At 46.7% G+C, this 17,960-nt stretch overlaps 1 protein-coding gene across 1 annotated transcript; it reads right to left on the bottom strand.

Moving 5' to 3' along the window:
• Positions 1-2,613: 2,613 nt before the first annotated feature.
• Positions 2,614-7,282, bottom strand: LOC142533502 (uncharacterized). The gene is made up of 4 exons (XM_075640310.1): positions 6,768-7,282; positions 5,440-6,719; positions 3,290-5,366; positions 2,614-3,103 (listed from the first exon to the last, which is right to left on the bottom strand). The coding sequence occupies exons 1-4, from the start codon at positions 7,280-7,282 to the stop codon at positions 2,614-2,616; spliced, it is 4,362 nt and encodes a 1,453-aa protein (XP_075496425.1).
• Positions 7,283-17,960: the final 10,678 nt, after the last annotated feature.

The raw sequence follows: 17,960 nt of genomic DNA, 5'->3' as shown, positions 1-17,960 counted from the left end.
TCCTTGTCGAGCAATCAACTCGTCCAGCATAGAAGTGGCATCAGCAGGGGATGCAGGAAAAGATGGGACCGAGTGGCTGCTATGATTTTCAATACAAACCTCCGGGGGGACAAACACAGTCACCACATCCGGGCGTGGAGATCCAAGGCAACCACGCAGTCCACAAAAGGAACACTCTCATCGTCCTCAGCCACCGTGACCTCAGGGCGGTCTGAAATAGGGGGCTCCTGATGAGAACTCAAACTGACAGAGGGATCAGGAACACCTAATCCAAGCTCCGCAGAGCCTACCTCTGTCTCCTGCAAATGGGAAAGAACTCCAAAAGAGTTCGAAGCAAGGGGATCATCCCTCGGGAGAGCCTGACGAACAGGCCTCTGCCTCTGTCTACGTCGGGGACCATGGCCATTGACATGAAGCTGGGGCTGTGGTCCCGGGACAATTACAGGAACATCACCCTGAGGAGGTGCCGGAGCAGGAGAGGCCTCTGGCTGAGGAGGCTCTAGATCAGCAGGCTTGGATCGAGCAGGTTTTGGATTTTTCCCATGGGAATAGCAAACGTCTGTCGAATGACCCAACATTTTGCAATCCAAGCAATACCCAGGAATTTTTTCATAAACAACATCAATCTCCTGAGTATGATCACCCCAGCCCACCCAAATTTGCTTAACGGGTGGTTCCAACACATTCAGCTCCACACAGACTCGAGCAAAAGCACTCCGAGAGGAGTCAGCAGTAAAGTCATCTATTTTCACCGGGTTGCCCAAAATCTTGGCAAGGGCAAAAAGACTTTTCTTGTTAAACAGGTGAATGGGCAAACCCGGGAGACGCACCCAAACAGGGGCGATGGGAGATTCTTCCTGAAGATTGAATTCCGGGTTCCATTTGGAGAAACGGATCCCGAGAGGGCCCACCATCATCTGCCCACGCGTCCAAAAGAACGCATAATCCTCTTCACAATGAAGTGAAAGGATCAGAAAACCCCGAGGCAAGAACCTCAAATCAAAAGATCGCTTCAATCCCAAACGAGCAAAAGCCGTAGAAATTCCCGAGTTTGGGACTAAGGATCTATTACCAGAAATCTTCCCAACTAAAGAAAACTTAAAAGGCTCGGTCAAGGAAGACATTACCTCATCCGGGAAAAAAATACCCGGTTTCCCATCCTTAAGAGTCGGTGGGGGCATTTCTTCCATAGCATCCACGACATCTCCAAAGCCATTCTTCCCCGAACGAGGGGAAGTAGGAGCCAGAGCATCCCTGAATGACACCGGAAACGTCTTAGTCGCCCGAGAATCAGATTTAGAAGCCAAACCCGAGTTGTTGACTGCCGAGTGAACACGGTCAACTCGTTGAGTTGACCCGGCCGAGTTGACCATCGAGTTGACCACCGGAGATTTACCCAATATCGGCGACGGCGAGGAGATCACGGAACCGGTCTTCAATCCATTAGAACCGGGCATAAGATGGGGTCGATTGAACCAAAGAAGGTGATGAAATTCGAAATTGCCCTTGAAATTGGGGGTTTCCGACCGGTGGCCGGAAACCGGAAATTGAATGAGGCAAAATCCTACCCATGAGTGGACGATCATGCTGTGAAGAGGAATTTAAAAAACTCGCCGTGACGGCGCTAGAATTGGACGGAGAATGGGACGTGAACGGCGCGACAGAACCACCAACTTGAGATCTGAAATTGACGGCGGAGGAGAACACCATTGGGCCCGATTTCGGTGGCAATAGCTTCGTCTCAGAGTGGGCATTCCAGATCGGGAGCCCTTTTTCACAAAGGTTGTCGGAATCAGTCGGAATCGGAGAAAAACCACTCGCTTGCGCAGTGAACAGTAACGGCGAGGCTTCAATCGGAAAATGAGACGGAACGGCGGGGTTATCAGTTCGCGCAAGGTGTGGGAAACTTACGGGGAGGTAGAGGCGAGTCTAATGGATGGTCGCCGGCACCAAGAGGAGCGACGGTGACCGGCGGCGAAGGTGGTGAAGAAACGGCCGAGATTTCAGTCGGGAAAATGGAGGGGCAATCGGGCATGGAATGGTCTGATTTTTTGATATGTTGGTCGCCGTGATGAGGCGGTTCAGATGGGGTGGTTGGCCGGCCGGGAACCGGCGGAGGCGGCATGGCGGTGGCTAGGGCGTGAATAGTGACTGTTTAGTGTGCTTTTTTCGCACCTTTACTGTGTGTTTTTTCAGAAAAAATTTTTTGGGGGCGAATTGGTTTTTTAGGTTTAGGGTTTAGGGTTTAGGGTTTTTTTTTTTTCCGGTAAACACCGCCGGAATCGGGGGGGTTAGGCGGACCCCTACCTGTATATGTCAAACAAAATAAAGGTACAGAAGAGAATGCCTAAGGGGAAGGGGGACTAGACCAAGACCTCCCCAAAAAGCTAAAAGACCAATAAATACATACAATCCATAATCCACTAAAGGCTAGGGTAGCATAAAATACAATTGCTAACCCTAGTAAAAAAGTAAGGCTCGCAAAGTACTAACAACGAGAAAAACCCGAGCCAATAACATCAAAACGATCAAGTCGAAAGTAGATGCTCCGAGAGAGGCGAGAAAGCCAAGGAGAAGAACCCAACTCTGATCCATATGACCTGTATAGCTCAATCAATCTAATAAGGCACTGAAGATGATCAAAAGGAACCACCAGTAAACTACCAAATGAGAAAGTACGGAAATCCATCGCACGAGAAGCCAAAGACCACAAAAACGCACTATAGAACGCACGCGTGTCACCGGGTGGACATCCAAAGAATATACCAAAGGAAAAACTACCGGAATCCAACCCTCAAAAACCAGGAACCGCAGAAAGTGCCAGTGTCTGTGCCCACTAGCACTGAAGTAAGCAAGCAATGTGAAAAACAGCTCATCAAGAGAGCTCCGTGGGCAAGGAGAAGCCTGCAGTAAACGCCTATCTGAAACCGGGATGGGGCCAAAAGGAAGCACCAACCAAGAAGGTAATGGGGCCCACCCTGAACTTGCCCGTAAAATGAGCATGAAACCCTCGTTACTGATAGTGCTCGAAAGGTGCAAGTGTGTGAACCCACTTGCACAAAACACAAGAGGATGGGAAAATAATCCCTCAAAAGCAAAGTACCTGCAAAGAAACAATACATACATATATATATATATAAATAAATATATATAAAGAAATATATCCAAAGAAATCAGGGCTGCAAAAAGCTAAGAAGAACGAGATCTTAGGTATGGAAACCCTGAAAAATCAGAGCGAGCTAGGGTGGAGACATGGCTCGCTAGGGAAGGACCTAAAACTAGGGAATACCGTCTAAGAATGTAGGCCTCTTCCGCCAAAGCATCCGCCACCGAATTCCCTTCCCGGAATATATGTGATAGATGAACAGAACGCCCCCTCAAAAGAACTAGGATCCGAGTAACAATATGATCAAGGCTCCAACAACATCTACGAGAATGAAGGATCTGAAGAGAAATCTGAGAATCAGTCTCAATCCAGAGGGGAAAAAGACCAAGATCGGAACAGATAAGAAGACCCCTCCAAACCGCCCAGAGCTCAGCGCGAACATTGGTCCCGGTCCCGATAAACTCACTGAAGTATAGCACAACCTTGCCAGAAGAGTCACGTACAACACCACCAACTGACGAATCCCCAGGATTGCCCCTCGAGCTCCCATCAATATTGATCTTGAAGCACCAAGAAGGTGGACGAAGCCACCGAACAAGCACCAGGTTATGAATCCTCTGAAAAACAACCGATATACCCAACAATCTCGCCGTCTCAAAAAACCCAAGCCAGTGCTTAGGCTTAACAATGAATGCAGCATGGGCGAGACGCAAGTAAGATATAATCTGAGACTTCACAGTCTCCCCTGAAATACGTAACTGACGGTGCTTCGCATCATTACGAGCCGTCCAGAGAAACCATAACACAATAAAAGGAACAAACTCCTTGACGTGGCCCCCAGGTGTCCAATGAAGATTTCTCTTCCAAACACTGAGGAACAGTCTGAAATTCCCAGTGCTGGGAATGCGGACATGAAATATAGCCCCAAAGAATTGCCAGACGGATCGAGCAACAGGGCTATCAATGAAAATGTGAGTGAATGTCTCCGGCATATCACAACACTGGCACCGAGAAGCCAAATCAAAGCCACGACGCTGGAGCACATCATCAACCGGGAGCCATTGATGCCAAAACCTCCAAAGGAAGAATGACATGGTAGGCCTCAACCATCTACCCCAGCAAGGAGTCAAAATATATGAACTCTGGTCTCTCAAACGAACAAGCTCCCACGCAGATCTCAGCGTAAAAGCACCGTCAGAACTATGAATCCAGCGAGCAACATCAGGCTCACCAGAGGCGATGGGCATCAGAAAAATCGCCTTGGCCACAGAGGGGGCAACAACAGAGCAAAGAAGATCGAAAGCCCAGTCCCCCTCTGTCAAAAAATGAGAAACCCGAGCACCACGGCTCCCTCGAACCGCATGCTGACTAGACAGAGGAACGTCACCAAACCAAATATCATCCCAAAAGGATACATCTCCAAGACCAACACGCCAGCGAATGCCAGGCTCCGCACGAGGCCGAATCTGGAGGAGACGACGCCAAGTAGGAGATATAAAACCACAAGCGGGAACACAAGCAGGAGCTTCAATCTGGCAATACTTCCGTAAAAAGAATTTCGCCCAGAGAGAAGAACCATGCCGAAATCTAAACCACAATTTTATGGAGAAGCTATCCACAAGATCTTTCAATCTGCGGAAGCCAAGACCACCCTCAAGCACAGGAAGACAAGCCCGAGACCAACGAGCCCAATGCCATTTCTTCTCCAAAGGTCTCGACCCCCATAGAAAGGCATTAAAAGTAAGCTCTAGCTTCTCCATAACAGCCAGCGGTGGTTGAACCACCTGAAACAAGTATATAGGCATCGAGAGGAGCACACTCCGAATGAGTGTCATGCGGCTGCCCGGAGAAAGAGTTCGGGTCTCCCACCCCTCTAATTTCCTACGAATCAACTGTAGGAGGGGCTCAAAAAGTGAACAAACACGATTTCCCCGAAACAAGGGAACACCGAGGTACTTGAGAGGCAAGTGACCCTCTGCAAACCCAGTGAGACGCAAAATACGAGAACGGAGGCGCTCAGAGCACCTCGGCGGCAAAATAAGAGAACTCTTGGCAGCATTAACCAGCTGCCCCGAACAATTCTCATAGTGATGCAGCAAATCCATGAGACGCTGTATCCCACGAGACCCACCATTGGCAAAAATAATGATATCATCAGCATAAGCCAAGTGGGAAATCAAAATATCACAACCAGAGCGAAATCTGAGTGCAGGATGCTGCAGGTAAAGGCGATCAAGGCCGCGTGAAAGATACTCCGCCCCTTAGATGAAAAGGGGACAATGGATCACCCTGTCTGAGGCCTCTAGTGGAACCAAAGAACCCCGAGAGAGAACCATTGATATTCACGGAGAAATGACAATGCGAAATGCAAGCCGAGACCAACGCCACAACCCGCTCCGAAAAACCAAAATGCCGCAATACCTCGAAGAGGAAAGGCCATTGGACCCTGTCATAAGCCTTAGCCATATCCAGCTTCAAGATAATGTTACAACCACGAGTGGGGAGATTGAGACTATGAGTAAGCTCCTGGGCAAGAAGGATATTATCAGAGATCAAACGGCCCGGGACGAAGCCACTCCGATTCAATGAAACAAGTCTCTCAACCACAATCCTCAAGCGAGAGTACAATAGCTTCGAGATGATTTTATACGTGACATTACATAGACTGATCGGACGGAAGTCCGACCAAGCATGTGCACTCTCAACTTTGGGAATCAGAGTGATCGTGGTGGCGGTAAAACTCTGTGGCAGGGGAGAGCCCTGAAAGAAATCCAAAACAGCGCCCAGAACATCCTGATGAACAATCTCCCAACAGTGCTGAAAAAACGCGGAGGAAAAGCCATCAGGCCCAGCCACACTATCAGGAGAAATAGAGAAGACGATCGCGCGAACCTCCTCCAAACTAGGGGTCACGAAAAAACCGTCATTCTCCACAGCAGAGATCACCGAAGGAAAACCCGAAAAATCAGGACAATCAAGCACAAAAGGATCCCCGGTAAGTAAATTCTGGAAAAAAGATGTTCCCGACTGCTGAATCTGAGCAGGAGATGACAGACAAACCCCATTATCCCATATGCGAAAAATCTTATTAGCCACACGCTTCTTACGCACCATGTTATGAAAGAGTTTGGTGTTCCTCTCACCATCCTCTAACCAGTTGCATGCGGCTTTCTGCTTCCAAAAATCCGCCTCCATGGCGGTGACACGAGCCAGATCCGCAATGCGATCAGACAAAGAAGTCCAATTCAAAGCAGAGGGATCGGTCTCACAGGCAGCCTCGGCAGACAAAACAGCCCTCTCAGCCTCGGTGATTTTATCAAAAATGTTACCAAAAACATCTCGATTCCACCACTTGAGGTGAAACTTGAGGCGCTTCAACTTAGCAAAAAGGCGAGGCATGCCAAACAGACTACAAGGCAAATTCCAATTAAGTCTGACGGTCTGCAAAAAACCATGATGCCGAAGCCACATACGCTGAAAGCGAAATGAGCTCGGCCCACGAGCAAAAACCGGAACGGTCACCAAAAGAGGACAGTGGTCAGATAGTGCACGACTAAGATGCTCAACTCGGATGGAGTTGAAATGATCACACCAGTCAACAGAAACCATAACCCTATCCAACCGCTTCCAAATGATCTTATTCGTCCAAGTGAACGAAGACCCCTCAAAACCAGCATCGACCAAGCCAGAATCCAGAATGAAAGTGTTGAACTCATCCATGGGTAGCAACCTACCACCATGAGTGCCCAAACACTCAGAAGCATCCCGAATGACATTAAAATCCCCACCAACAAGCCAAGGACCTTGAACAGGCCTGACAAGAAGCAAGGAATGCCACAGATCCCGACGCTCAATGTAATCACAGCTGGCATAAACAAAATAACAAAACACAGTTGTGGGCAAAAAAGGAGCAGACACCTTGAGGTGAAGAAACTGAGCATGATCAGATATACACTCAGACGTCACATCAGCAGAAAGAAAAACCAAAATATGACCAGAAAGATTCGAAATGACTCTAGAAAAGCCGAAACGGCGAGTCATGAATCTCCGGTCCAGCTGAACCATCGGCTCCAAGATAGCCAAGATCTTAATCTGATGCGCCTTCACAAGAGCATGAAGTCGCTGTTGGAACTCCGAACTCCGAAGTCCCCTAACATTCCAAATGAGGGAATTCATGGAGAACGGTGAGCAGAAGCACCCGGTCTCCGCTTAAACGAATCACTCAGCTCGTCGTTTTTCCTTTTATTCACGTTGGACATATCAGTGTCCTGAACACGAGAATTAGAATGCCGATCAAACCCCGTGTCGAGGTCATCGGCAGTCATCTGCTCGAAAATCCGCTCACAAACAGGAGATCCCTGTTGAGCAACTAGTTTCTCAAGCCGAGAGGAAACATCTGGGGAAGAAGGAAGAGAGGGGATCGAATGGCAGCTGTGATTCTCCATGCACTGTACAGGTGGAACAACCACAATACCGAAACCATCAGATAGAGAACCCAGAACACCCAAACTATCACCAAAAGTGCCAATACCCCCCTCTTCCACATGAACTAAAGACTGGACAGAAACACCATCCGTACCCGAAAATAAGGCGTCATCAATGGGCGAACCCAAAATAACCGTGTCAACACCAACAACAGTAACCTGGTCCAAGGGAGCATCTCCAGGTACCTCAATACCCACAACCTCCAAGTGGGATCCATGACCAGGATTAGAACCAAACAATTCGCTAGCGTCGCAACGCTGAGCCTCATCATGCCAGGGTGACAAAACATCAAAGGCATTTGAGGGGATAGCTTGCTGCGGAGCAGCAGGACCTGTGGGGGGAGCTCTAACAGGAGGAACCCTGCGCACGGGCCGCCTCCTCCGTCTACGTCTGGGACCACCGCCATTGTCCTGAAGCTGAGGCTGTGGTCCGGGATTAAAGACAGGAACAACACCCTCCTGGGGTGACTGTGCTTTGGGAGGAACAGGCTCTTGAGATTGTCGAGGACCAGGCTTAGGCCTAGGATTCTTCCCATGAGAATAACACACAGTAACTGTGTAGAACCCGTAAGTCAGTAGACGTATAAGCCATGCATAATTCTAGATTTTTAAATTTGATTGACTTCATTGCATGATTATTTTAAATGCATTTGTTTGAAGTTAATTATTTCATTATTTCAGTTCAGTAGATTGATTTTTAGCATTTCAGTATTTTCAGTGAGGCCGGACCGGAGTTGGAGTTTTGAGATAGAATTTAAGATTTGAGAAATATTTCCAGAAGTTAATTTAGCTAGTAACTAAGTTCATTTAAGTTAGAAAGGAAGGTTTGAAGATTTAATTTAATTATTTGAGGTGATTAAGAAATGAACTCATTTAAGTTATTAAATTAAGGGGTTAGCTCACTAAATTAATTAAAGGATTAGTAAGGATTTCAAGGATTATTAGTTGACTAGATAATCAACATTTCCATTTATTTTATCATGCATTTTTCGGCCACCCTTAGTGCTAGAAGATTCATTTTCCAACTCACCAAATTTGACCAATTCTTTGCATGTAATTAGTAGGATAATTCTAGGATTTTTGGGAGCACAATTTAATTAAATAAATGGACATATCCTAGTCTAGAATCAAGCTAAATTTCGGCCACCACCTCCTAGAAGCATCCACCAACTCATTTGATATCAATTCAAAATTCAAATTCAAAAGGGGAGTGGACTTGGTCTTGATATGATCCTTATATTGTGCACCCTTCTCCTCACCTTCATAACCACTCAATCCCTCTCCCTCTCCACCGAAATACCTCACCATTCAGATCCATTTTCAGTGTAGAAAAATCTTGAGTCTTAGCTAGAGGGAAGGCAAGAAAAATCGAGAACTAGAAAGAGCAAGAGAAGCGCTCCACCTCCTCCGTGCCGCGTCGTCGTTGTTTCGTTCGTTTTCTTTCAAAACGAAACCAGGCATGTCTAGATTTCTTTCAAACCTCAATCAAGTCATATTATCATTTATTTTTCAGTACATGATCATGTTTTAGCAAGCAAAAACCGAGATACATGTCAAAATATTTTGGGAACACACATGCAGAATTTCGGCCCTTTCATGACAAGCTTCACGTTTTTCTGAGTTTTGTGGTTTCAGGTGATTGGTTCGATTCCAGGCTCCCAAGGCGGCTTGTATACATGTAGTAGGATGCATTAGGACCATGTTGGTCCATTCAAACCAGCCCCATGCTTGCTGGAAATTCAGAATGACAGCAAGTCCCTTAGGTGCAGAAAAATGTGGTTCGGAAATTCAGTTTCTTGTCAAGGGGTTGGATCTGATCTTGGCTGCCCCAAGGGCCTATAGCCATGGTTGGATCACTTCCCTAGCATGTCTAAGACGTGACTAAGTTGCCCTTTTGGTGGCTTGGTCCATGGTTCATCGGTTTTTAATCAAAACGTCACAACAGCCCCCTCCCCTCTCGGCCCTTCGGTTTTGACAGCACGTGTATTTCGAGTTGGTTGGCTTGGTGTGGATCTTGGTTGGCCTATGGCCCTTAGCCACAGTTCATATCATGCTCCTAGATGTCTAGATCGTGCCATGGTCAATCAAATGGCCACTGGAACGACGCAAGACATCGATCATAGCATAAACACTACACACGCATGCACGTTGCTCTCGGTTGGACCCTTCGGTTAAGATTTGGTGTGATGCGGATTGTGGCTGGCCTAGGGCCCTTAGCCATGGTTCAAATCATTCTTTGGGATGTTGGTAAGAGTCTCTGGTCGGTGGTTCACGCCCCTAATGGCCGATAGTCTCGAAACCAATGCAAGTCTTGTAGTGCGCAGCTGCTGTATTTTTTTGACAGCAAGTATGCTGCTGTTCAGAAGCGTCGTTTGAGTTCTTGGTTGGCTTTTAGCCCATGGCCTTGGACTGGACAGTGCCTCATTGAGTTAGGAAGGTCATGTTTTTGACCGTTCGTCATTTGGATCATTTTTGAGGTCGTACGAGAATTTACGGTGCAATGTGCCAAATTGACTCTCGAAAGAGCGTTTCGTGTTTTGGCCTCCATTCCACCTAGATTTCGACCCTATCATTTTAGGAACATTATTTTATGATTTTTCAGCGTATTTTAATCATGACTATATGTCGGTTCAGTGTCGGTTCAGGTTGGCTCGGAGTCATGATTAAATGCGAAGTCATTAGGCGTCATAGTCGCATCTTTTGAACGTAAATTGCATAGTTGGTTAAGTTTAAGCTATTGCATATTTTTCATGGCACAGTTAGGTTGCAGCGAGCCTGGGAACGATCCAATCCAATCCAGTTGGTAAAATTACAGGAATTTTCATTACGCCAGTTAATTATTTTACGTGCATTAAATAGAAAATGATTATTTTTGAGATTTATGCGATATGGCTTGTGGTTCATTCACTATGTGGGAGTGTTATTTTATATGGTCGCCAGTGACCGATCAGTTCAGTATGGTACCACCCGGTCGCTAGTGACCGGCCAGCTCAGTTCAGTTTCAGCCTCCCCGGTAGCCAGTTACCGATCAGTTCAGCTTAGTGCAGTGGCCACAGGCGTAAAACATAATCTCAACAGAAAATTTTATCAGATATTTCAGTACAGGCTCCAAGGAGCAAATATTTTTACAGTGACTTCCAGTTCAGTTATGCACGTATTATAATTGCTCAGTACAGATTATTTTCAGTATGCCTCAGGACAGGATATTTTATCTCATGCATATTTTAAATTCAGATTTTTACTCGTTACCTGCGATTTATGCATGCTGAGTCTTTAGGCTCACTAGACTTGATTGTTGTAGGTACTGATGAGGCCAGAGCCGAGGGCGGGGACCAGTGAGCCAGCTTGGGTCGGCAGTAGTGGCACCCGAGGACCTCAGAGCAGCAGTTGTTATTTTCTTCGCAAACAATTTTAATCAGTTGTTGGATATTTTTAAATCGTTGTTGTTGGCAAAACTTTGATTTTCTTCCGCTGCAATATTTTGAAATATTGGACTTGATTCACCAGTGATTTTATGAATGAGGCCATTTAAGTTCTTTTAAAAAGAAATCTTTAAATTTTTCCGCAAATTTTCAAGAAAGCAGTTTTAGGGCCTTCACAGTTGGTATCAGAGCGGTGGTTCTGTATAGGGTTTCACAACTACTGACCGCGAGAAGCTCACGAAGCCACGCCTTTGGTCTGTAAGTTTTTCAGTTCAGCATTTTGTTCAGCATTTTAGTTAAAGCATGAATTATTTTGTCAGCGTGCTTCCAGATTTTCAGTATTTCAGAGTTCATTTAAAGTAAATTATGGAATTATGCATGTTAGTTACGTATGGGTTATGTTGGAACAGTATGCCCCCTAGACGCATTTTAGAGCGCAACAGAGAGGTGGAGCCTCGCCGAGAGGACAGAGAGGAGCATAGACCGGAGGGAGACCTACCACCTCCTCCACCGCCCCCACCGGACATGAGTGCCCAGATGTTAGCTGGGATGGCACAGTTCTTCGCACAGTTTGCGGGGGGCAATGCCGCAGCCGTAGCCGCAGCCGCAGCCAGGCCGACAGGGCCCGAGGCTGTTTATGAGCGATTCATGAAGATGCGCCCAAAGGAATTCTCTGGGGCATCTGACCCCATGGTTGCCGAGGGATGGATCAAATCCCTCGAGGTTATCTTCGATTTTATGGAGCTGGGGGACGCAGACCGAGTCCGATGTGCCACCTACCTGTTCACTGGAGACGCCCGCTTATGGTGGGAAGGAGCTTCGGTAGCCCTGACATTGGCTACACTTTCTTGGACCCGCTTTACGGAGGTTTTCTACTCCAAGTATTTTGCTGAGGAGGTTCGCACCAGGCTGACCACCGAGTTCATGAGCCTGAGACAGGGGGATATGTCGGTTACGGAGTTTATCCGTAAGTTCGAGAGGGGCTGTCACTTTGTGCCCCTGATAGCGAATGATGCCAAAGCCAAGCTGATGCACTTCCTGGTGGGTTTACGGCCGATCTTGCGCCGGGATGTTAGGGTATCTGACCCTGCTACTTATGAGGTTGCCGTCTCCAAGGCCTTAGCCGCAGAGCAGGATCTGCGGGATATCGAGAGGGATCGCCAGGGCAAGCGCCCAGTCCAGGCACCGCACCGCCCTCCTCCTCTTCAGCATCAGCAGCAGAATAAGAGGCCTTTTCATGGACCGCCCAGGAACAGAGGCCAGCAGCAGCAGCAGCAGCAGCAGCGGGGACGCCCAGCCCCGAGGACTCAGGAGCACCCAGTCTGTCCCAGGTGCTCACGTCGCCATCCTGGAGCATGTATGGCTGGCTCAGGAAAGTGTTTTAAGTGTGGCAGTCCAGACCACATGTTGCTGCAGTGTCCTCAGAGGAATCTGCCTACCCAAGGCAGAGTTTTTGCTCTCCATGCCGCGGAAACCAACCCGGAGACTATGTTGTTGACAGGTACCTTTAAACTTTAAGTTATTCTTCGAATTTCCGCATTTTGGGAATCGGGATTTAGATTTTGAACTTAGAACTGTTATAGGATTGCATGCTCTACTCAGATTTATTTTAGAGGAATTAAGCTAGAGGAACCTTGACCTTTGCATGTCTATAAGTTTAGATCTTGTAGTGGGATTCAACTTAGAGCTCCGCTCTTTCAGGGAGAATTTTTATATCTGGTTCCGCTACCAAGGCCTTGATAGATTCAGGGGCCACTCACTCGTTTATTTCTGAGATCTTTGCAAATTTTCTCAAGATCCAGACCATTGGGCTAGATACAGCCTTTTCAGTAGTGTTGCCATCAGGCGAGGAGATGGCAGCTACCAATGTTATCCGAGATATAGACCTTGAGCTGCACGGTAATCTTGTTTATGCGGATCTGATTGTGCTACCGATGCCGAAATTTGACATCATCCTAGGGATGGACTGGCTATTGAGGAACAGAGTGTTGATAGACTTCCAGCGGAGATCTGTTCTTGTCCGACCGCCTGGAATGGAGCAGTTCTTATTTGAGCCGGACAGGTACTTTCCTTTACCGCGCATTATTCCTTATGTTCAGGCTAGGAAGCTCATGCATAGAGGGTGTCGGGCATTTCTAGCAACCCTTTTATCTGTCCCCGAGGAACCCAGCCAGTCAGCCTCAGATGTTCCGATAGTTAGAGATTTCTTAGACGTTTTTCCCGAAGACGTCTCTGGTATGCCACCAGAGAGAGAGGTGGAGTTTTCCATTGAGCTTATGCCAGGTACGACTCCGATATCCAAAGCGCCATACCGACTAGCACCGACAGAGATGGCAGAGCTTAAGAAGCAGATCCAGGAACTTCTCGACAAGGAGTTCATTCGCCCGAGCTTTTCTCCATGGGGCGCGCCAGTCTTATTCGTTAAAAAGAAGGATGGCTCGATGAGGCTTTGCATTGACTACCGGGAGTTGAACAGGGTTACAGTGAAGAATAAATACCCACTGCCGAGGATTGAGGATCTGTTTGACCAGTTGCAGGGAGCTTCGATTTTCTCCAAGATAGATCTGCGTTCCGGTTATCACCAGTTGAGGGTGAGAGATGCTGATGTCTCAAAGACAGCTTTCAGGACTCGTTATGGTCACTACGAGTTCCTTGTGATGCCGTTCGGTCTGACGAATGCGCCAGCGATCTTCATGGATCTAATGAATCGCGTATTTCAGCCGTACCTCGACCAGTTTGTGATAGTGTTCATAGATGACATTCTCGTCTACTCCAAGAGTCGGGAGGAGCACAGCAGGCATCTGACCACAGTGTTGCAGACATTGCAGAAACATAAACTATTCGCAAAGTTCAGTAAGTGCGAATTCTGGTTAGAGAAGGTGGCGTTCTTGGGCCACATTGTTTCTAGCAGTGGCATTGAGGTAGACCCGGCGAAAGTTGTAGCAGTCAGAGATTGGGTTGTGCCTCAGAATGCATCCGAGATCCGCAGTTTTCTTGGGCTAGCAGGATATTACAGGAAATTCATCCAGGGATTCTCCTCTATAGCCGTTCCACTCACAGCACTGACCAAGAAAAATGTAAAGTTTGTGTGGAGCGAGGAGTGTCAGAAGAGCTTCGATACTTTGAAGCAAGCTCTTATCTCAGCACCCGTTTTGGCTGTACCGTCAGGATCTGGCGAGTTTGTTCTTTATACCGATGCTTCGAAGCTTGGTTTAGGTGCAGTTTTGATGCAGCATGGGAGAGTGATAGCGTATGCTTCTCGACAGCTGAAAATCCACGAGAAGAACTACCCCACCCATGATCTGGAGTTAGCGGCCGTAGTTTTTGCTTTGAAGATTTGGAGGCACTATCTGTACGGAGAGAAGTGCCAGATCTTTACCGACCATAAGAGCCTCAAGTATTTCTTTACGCAGAAGGAGCTGAACATGCGTCAGAGACGTTGGTTGGAGCTTGTGAAAGACTACGATTGTGACATTAGCTACCACCCGGGTAAAGCTAATGTAGTTGCGGATGCTTTGAGCAGGAAAGTCGCAGTGATGGCTCATTTGACGATTCAGAAACCTCTTCAGATCGAGATGCAGAGGTTTGATCTTGAGACTTACCCTCGAGGTAGAGTTCCTCGTTTATCTACCTTGACTATCCAGTCCTCTCTTATTGACCGTATTCGCAGCGGTCAGGTAGCAGATGAGCAGTTGGCACAGTGGAAAAAGAGAGATGAAGCTAAGGGCAGTGTTTTGTATTCAGTCAGCGACGGTATTGTGAGATACCGAGATAGGATATGGGTTCCCAGCAGTGATTCTATCCGAGCAGACATCTTATCAGAGGCCCATACGTCCCCATACTCCATTCACCCTGGGAGTACGAAGATGTACAAAGATCTGCAGCTATTGTATTGGTGGCCAGGAATGAAGAAGGACATCAGGCGTTTTGTATCCGAGTGCCTGACTTGCCAGTTAGTGAAGGCCGAGCATCAGAGACCAGCAGGTTTGCTCAAGCCTCTCCCTATTCCCGAGTGGAAGTGGGAGAATGTTACCATGGACTTTGTGACCGAATTGCCGAGGTCAGCCAGAGGATCGAATGCTATTTGGGTGATTGTAGATCGTCTTACCAAATCAGCGCACTTCTTGCCTATTAAGACGACTTTCACCATGGTTCAGTATGCAGAGCTGTATATCCGAGAGATAGTCCGACTCCATGGTATTCCAGTTTCTATCGTATCCGACAGAGATCCCAGATTCACTTCCTCGTTTTGGAAGAGTTTGCATTCGACTTTGGGTACGAAGTTGCTGTTTAGCACAGCTTTCCATCCGCAGACAGATGGACAGTCGGAGCGAGTTATTCAGATCTTAGAGGATCTTCTCCGTGCTTGCGTCATTGATTTCTCTGGGAGTTGGGAGTCGAACTTACCATTGGTAGAGTTCACCTATAACAACAGTTTCCAGTCGTCTATAGGTATGGCTCCGTATGAAGCGCTGTATGGTCGCAAGTGTAGATCTCCTGTTCATTGGGATGAAGTAGGAGAGAGAGCAGAGTTGGGTCCAGAGATTGTTCAGCAGGCAGCAGATGTAGTAGTCAAGATCCGTGATAGGATGAGGACTGCTCAGAGCCGACAGAAGAGTTATGCCGATCAGCGGAGGAGAGAGTTAGAGTTTGCAGTGGGCGATCATGTCTTCGTGAAAGTGGCACCTATGAAGGGTGTCATGAGATTTGGCAAGAAAGGGAAGCTCAGTCCGAGATTCATTGGACCGTTTGAGATCCTCGACAGAGTTGGGACGCTAGCGTATCGTGTGGCTCTTCCGCCAAATCTGGCCGGAGTACACAATGTCTTTCACGTCTCCATGCTGAGGAAGTATATGGCAAATCCTTTGCATGTGCTGAATTTCGAGCCGTTGCAGCTTACTCCGAACTTATCTTATGAGGAGAGACCCGTGCAGATCCTAGACAGACAGGAGAAGAAACTTCGGAACAAGTTGGTTAAGCGAGTCAAAGTCAAATGGCTCAACCATTCAGAGGAGGAAGCTACGTGGGAGTCTGAGCCGGAGATGAGAAGTCGATACCCTGAGTTATTCGGTGAGTTCTAATTTCGAGGACGAAATTTATTTAAGGGGGGAAGGATTGTAGAACCCGTAAGTCAGTAGACGTATAAGCCATGCATAATTCTAGATTTTTAAATTTGATTGACTTCATTGCATGATTATTTTAAATGCATTTGTTTGAAGTTAATTATTTCATTATTTCAGTTCAGTAGATTGATTTTTAGCATTTCAGTATTTTCAGTGAGGCCGGACCGGAGTTGGAGTTTTGAGATAGAATTTAAGATTTGAGAAATATTTCCAGAAGTTAATTTAGCTAGTAACTAAGTTCATTTAAGTTAGAAAGGAAGGTTTGAAGATTTAATTTAATTATTTGAGGTGATTAAGAAATGAACTCATTTAAGTTATTAAATTAAGGGGTTAGCTCACTAAATTAATTAAAGGATTAGTAAGGCTTTCAAGGATTATTAGTTGACTAGATAATCAACATTTCCCTTTATTTTATCATGCATTTTTCGGCCACCCTTAGTGCTAGAAGATTCATTTTCCAACTCACCAACTTTGACCAATTCTTTGCATGTAATTAGTAGGATAATTCTAGGATTTTTGGGAGCACAATTTAATTAAATAAATGGACATATCCTAGTCTAGAATCAAGCTAAATTTCGGCCACCACCTCCTAGAAGCATCCACCAACTCATTTGATATCAATTCAAAATTCAAATTCAAAAGGGGAGTGGACTTGGTCTTGATATGATCCTTATATTGTGCACCCTTCTCCTCACCTTCATAACCACTCAATCCCTCTCCCTCTCCACCGAAATACCTCACCATTCAGATCCATTTTCAGTGTAGAAAAATCTTGAGTCTTAGCTAGAGGGAAGGCAAGAAAAATCGAGAACTAGAAAGAGCAAGAGAAGCGCTCCACCTCCTCCGTGCCGCGTCGTCGTTGTTTCGTTCGTTTTCTTTCAAAACGAAACCAGGCATGTCTAGATTTCTTTCAAACCTCAATCAAGTCATATTATCATTTATTTTTCAGTACATGATCATGTTTTAGCAAGCAAAAACCGAGATACATGTCAAAATATTTTGGGAACACACATGCAGAATTTCGGCCCTTTCATGACAAGCTTCACGTTTTTCTGAGTTTTGTGGTTTCAGGTGATTGGTTCGATTCCAGGCTCCCAAGGCGGCTTGTATACATGTAGTAGGATGCATTAGGAACATGTTGGTCCATTCAAACCAGCCCCATGCTTGCTGGAAATTCAGAATGACAGCAAGTCCCTTAGGTGCAGAAAAATGTGGTTCGGAAATTCAGTTTCTTGTCAAGGGGTTGGATCTGATCTTGGCTGCCCCAAGGGCCTATAGCCATGGTTGGATCACTTCCCTAGCATGTCTAAGATGTGACTAAGTTGCCCTTTTGGTGGCTTGGTCCATGGTTCATCGGTTTTTAATCAAAACGTCACAACAGCCCCCTCCCCTCTCGGCCCTTCGGTTTTGACAGCACATGTATTTCGAGTTGGTTGGCTTGGTGTGGATCTTGGTTGGCCTATGGCCCTTAGCCACGGTTCATATCATGCTCCTAGATGTCTAGATCGTGCCATGGTCAATCAAATGGCCACTGGAATGACGCAAGACATCGATCATAGCATAAACACTACACACGCATGCACGTTGCTCTCGGTTGGACCCTTCGGTTAAGATTTGGTGTGATGCGGATTGTGGCTGGCCTAGGGCCCTTAGCCATGGTTCAAATCATTCTTTGGGATGTTGGTAAGAGTCTCTGGTCGGTGGTTCACGCCCCTAATGGCCGATAGTCTCGAAACCAATGCAAGTCTTGTAGTGCGCAGCTGCTGTATTTTTTTGACAGCAAGTATGCTGCTGTTCAGAAGCGTTGTTTGAGTTCTTGGTTGGC

Source organism: Primulina tabacum, chromosome 18 (genome assembly GCF_025594145.1).
Source record: "Primulina tabacum isolate GXHZ01 chromosome 18, ASM2559414v2, whole genome shotgun sequence".
Classification (NCBI taxonomy): Eukaryota; Viridiplantae; Streptophyta; class Magnoliopsida; order Lamiales; family Gesneriaceae; genus Primulina; species Primulina tabacum.
This window is presented reverse-complemented; position numbering and strand designations above follow the sequence as displayed.

What these genes read in the sequence shown, in the direction of transcription:
- LOC142533502 (XM_075640310.1), bottom strand. Translation starts at nt 7,282, where the DNA reads ATGAATTCCCTCATTTGGAATGTTAGGGGACTTCGGAGTTCGGAGTTC. An exon ending in TTTCTCCGTGAATATCAATG is followed by an intron (nt 5,367 to 5,439) that starts GTTCTCTCTCGG and finishes TTTTCATCTAAG; the next exon opens with GGGCGGAGTATCTTTCACGC. An exon ending in GAGGCCTACATTCTTAGACG is followed by an intron (nt 3,104 to 3,289) that starts GTATTCCCTAGT and finishes GTTTCTTTGCAG; the next exon opens with GTACTTTGCTTTTGAGGGAT.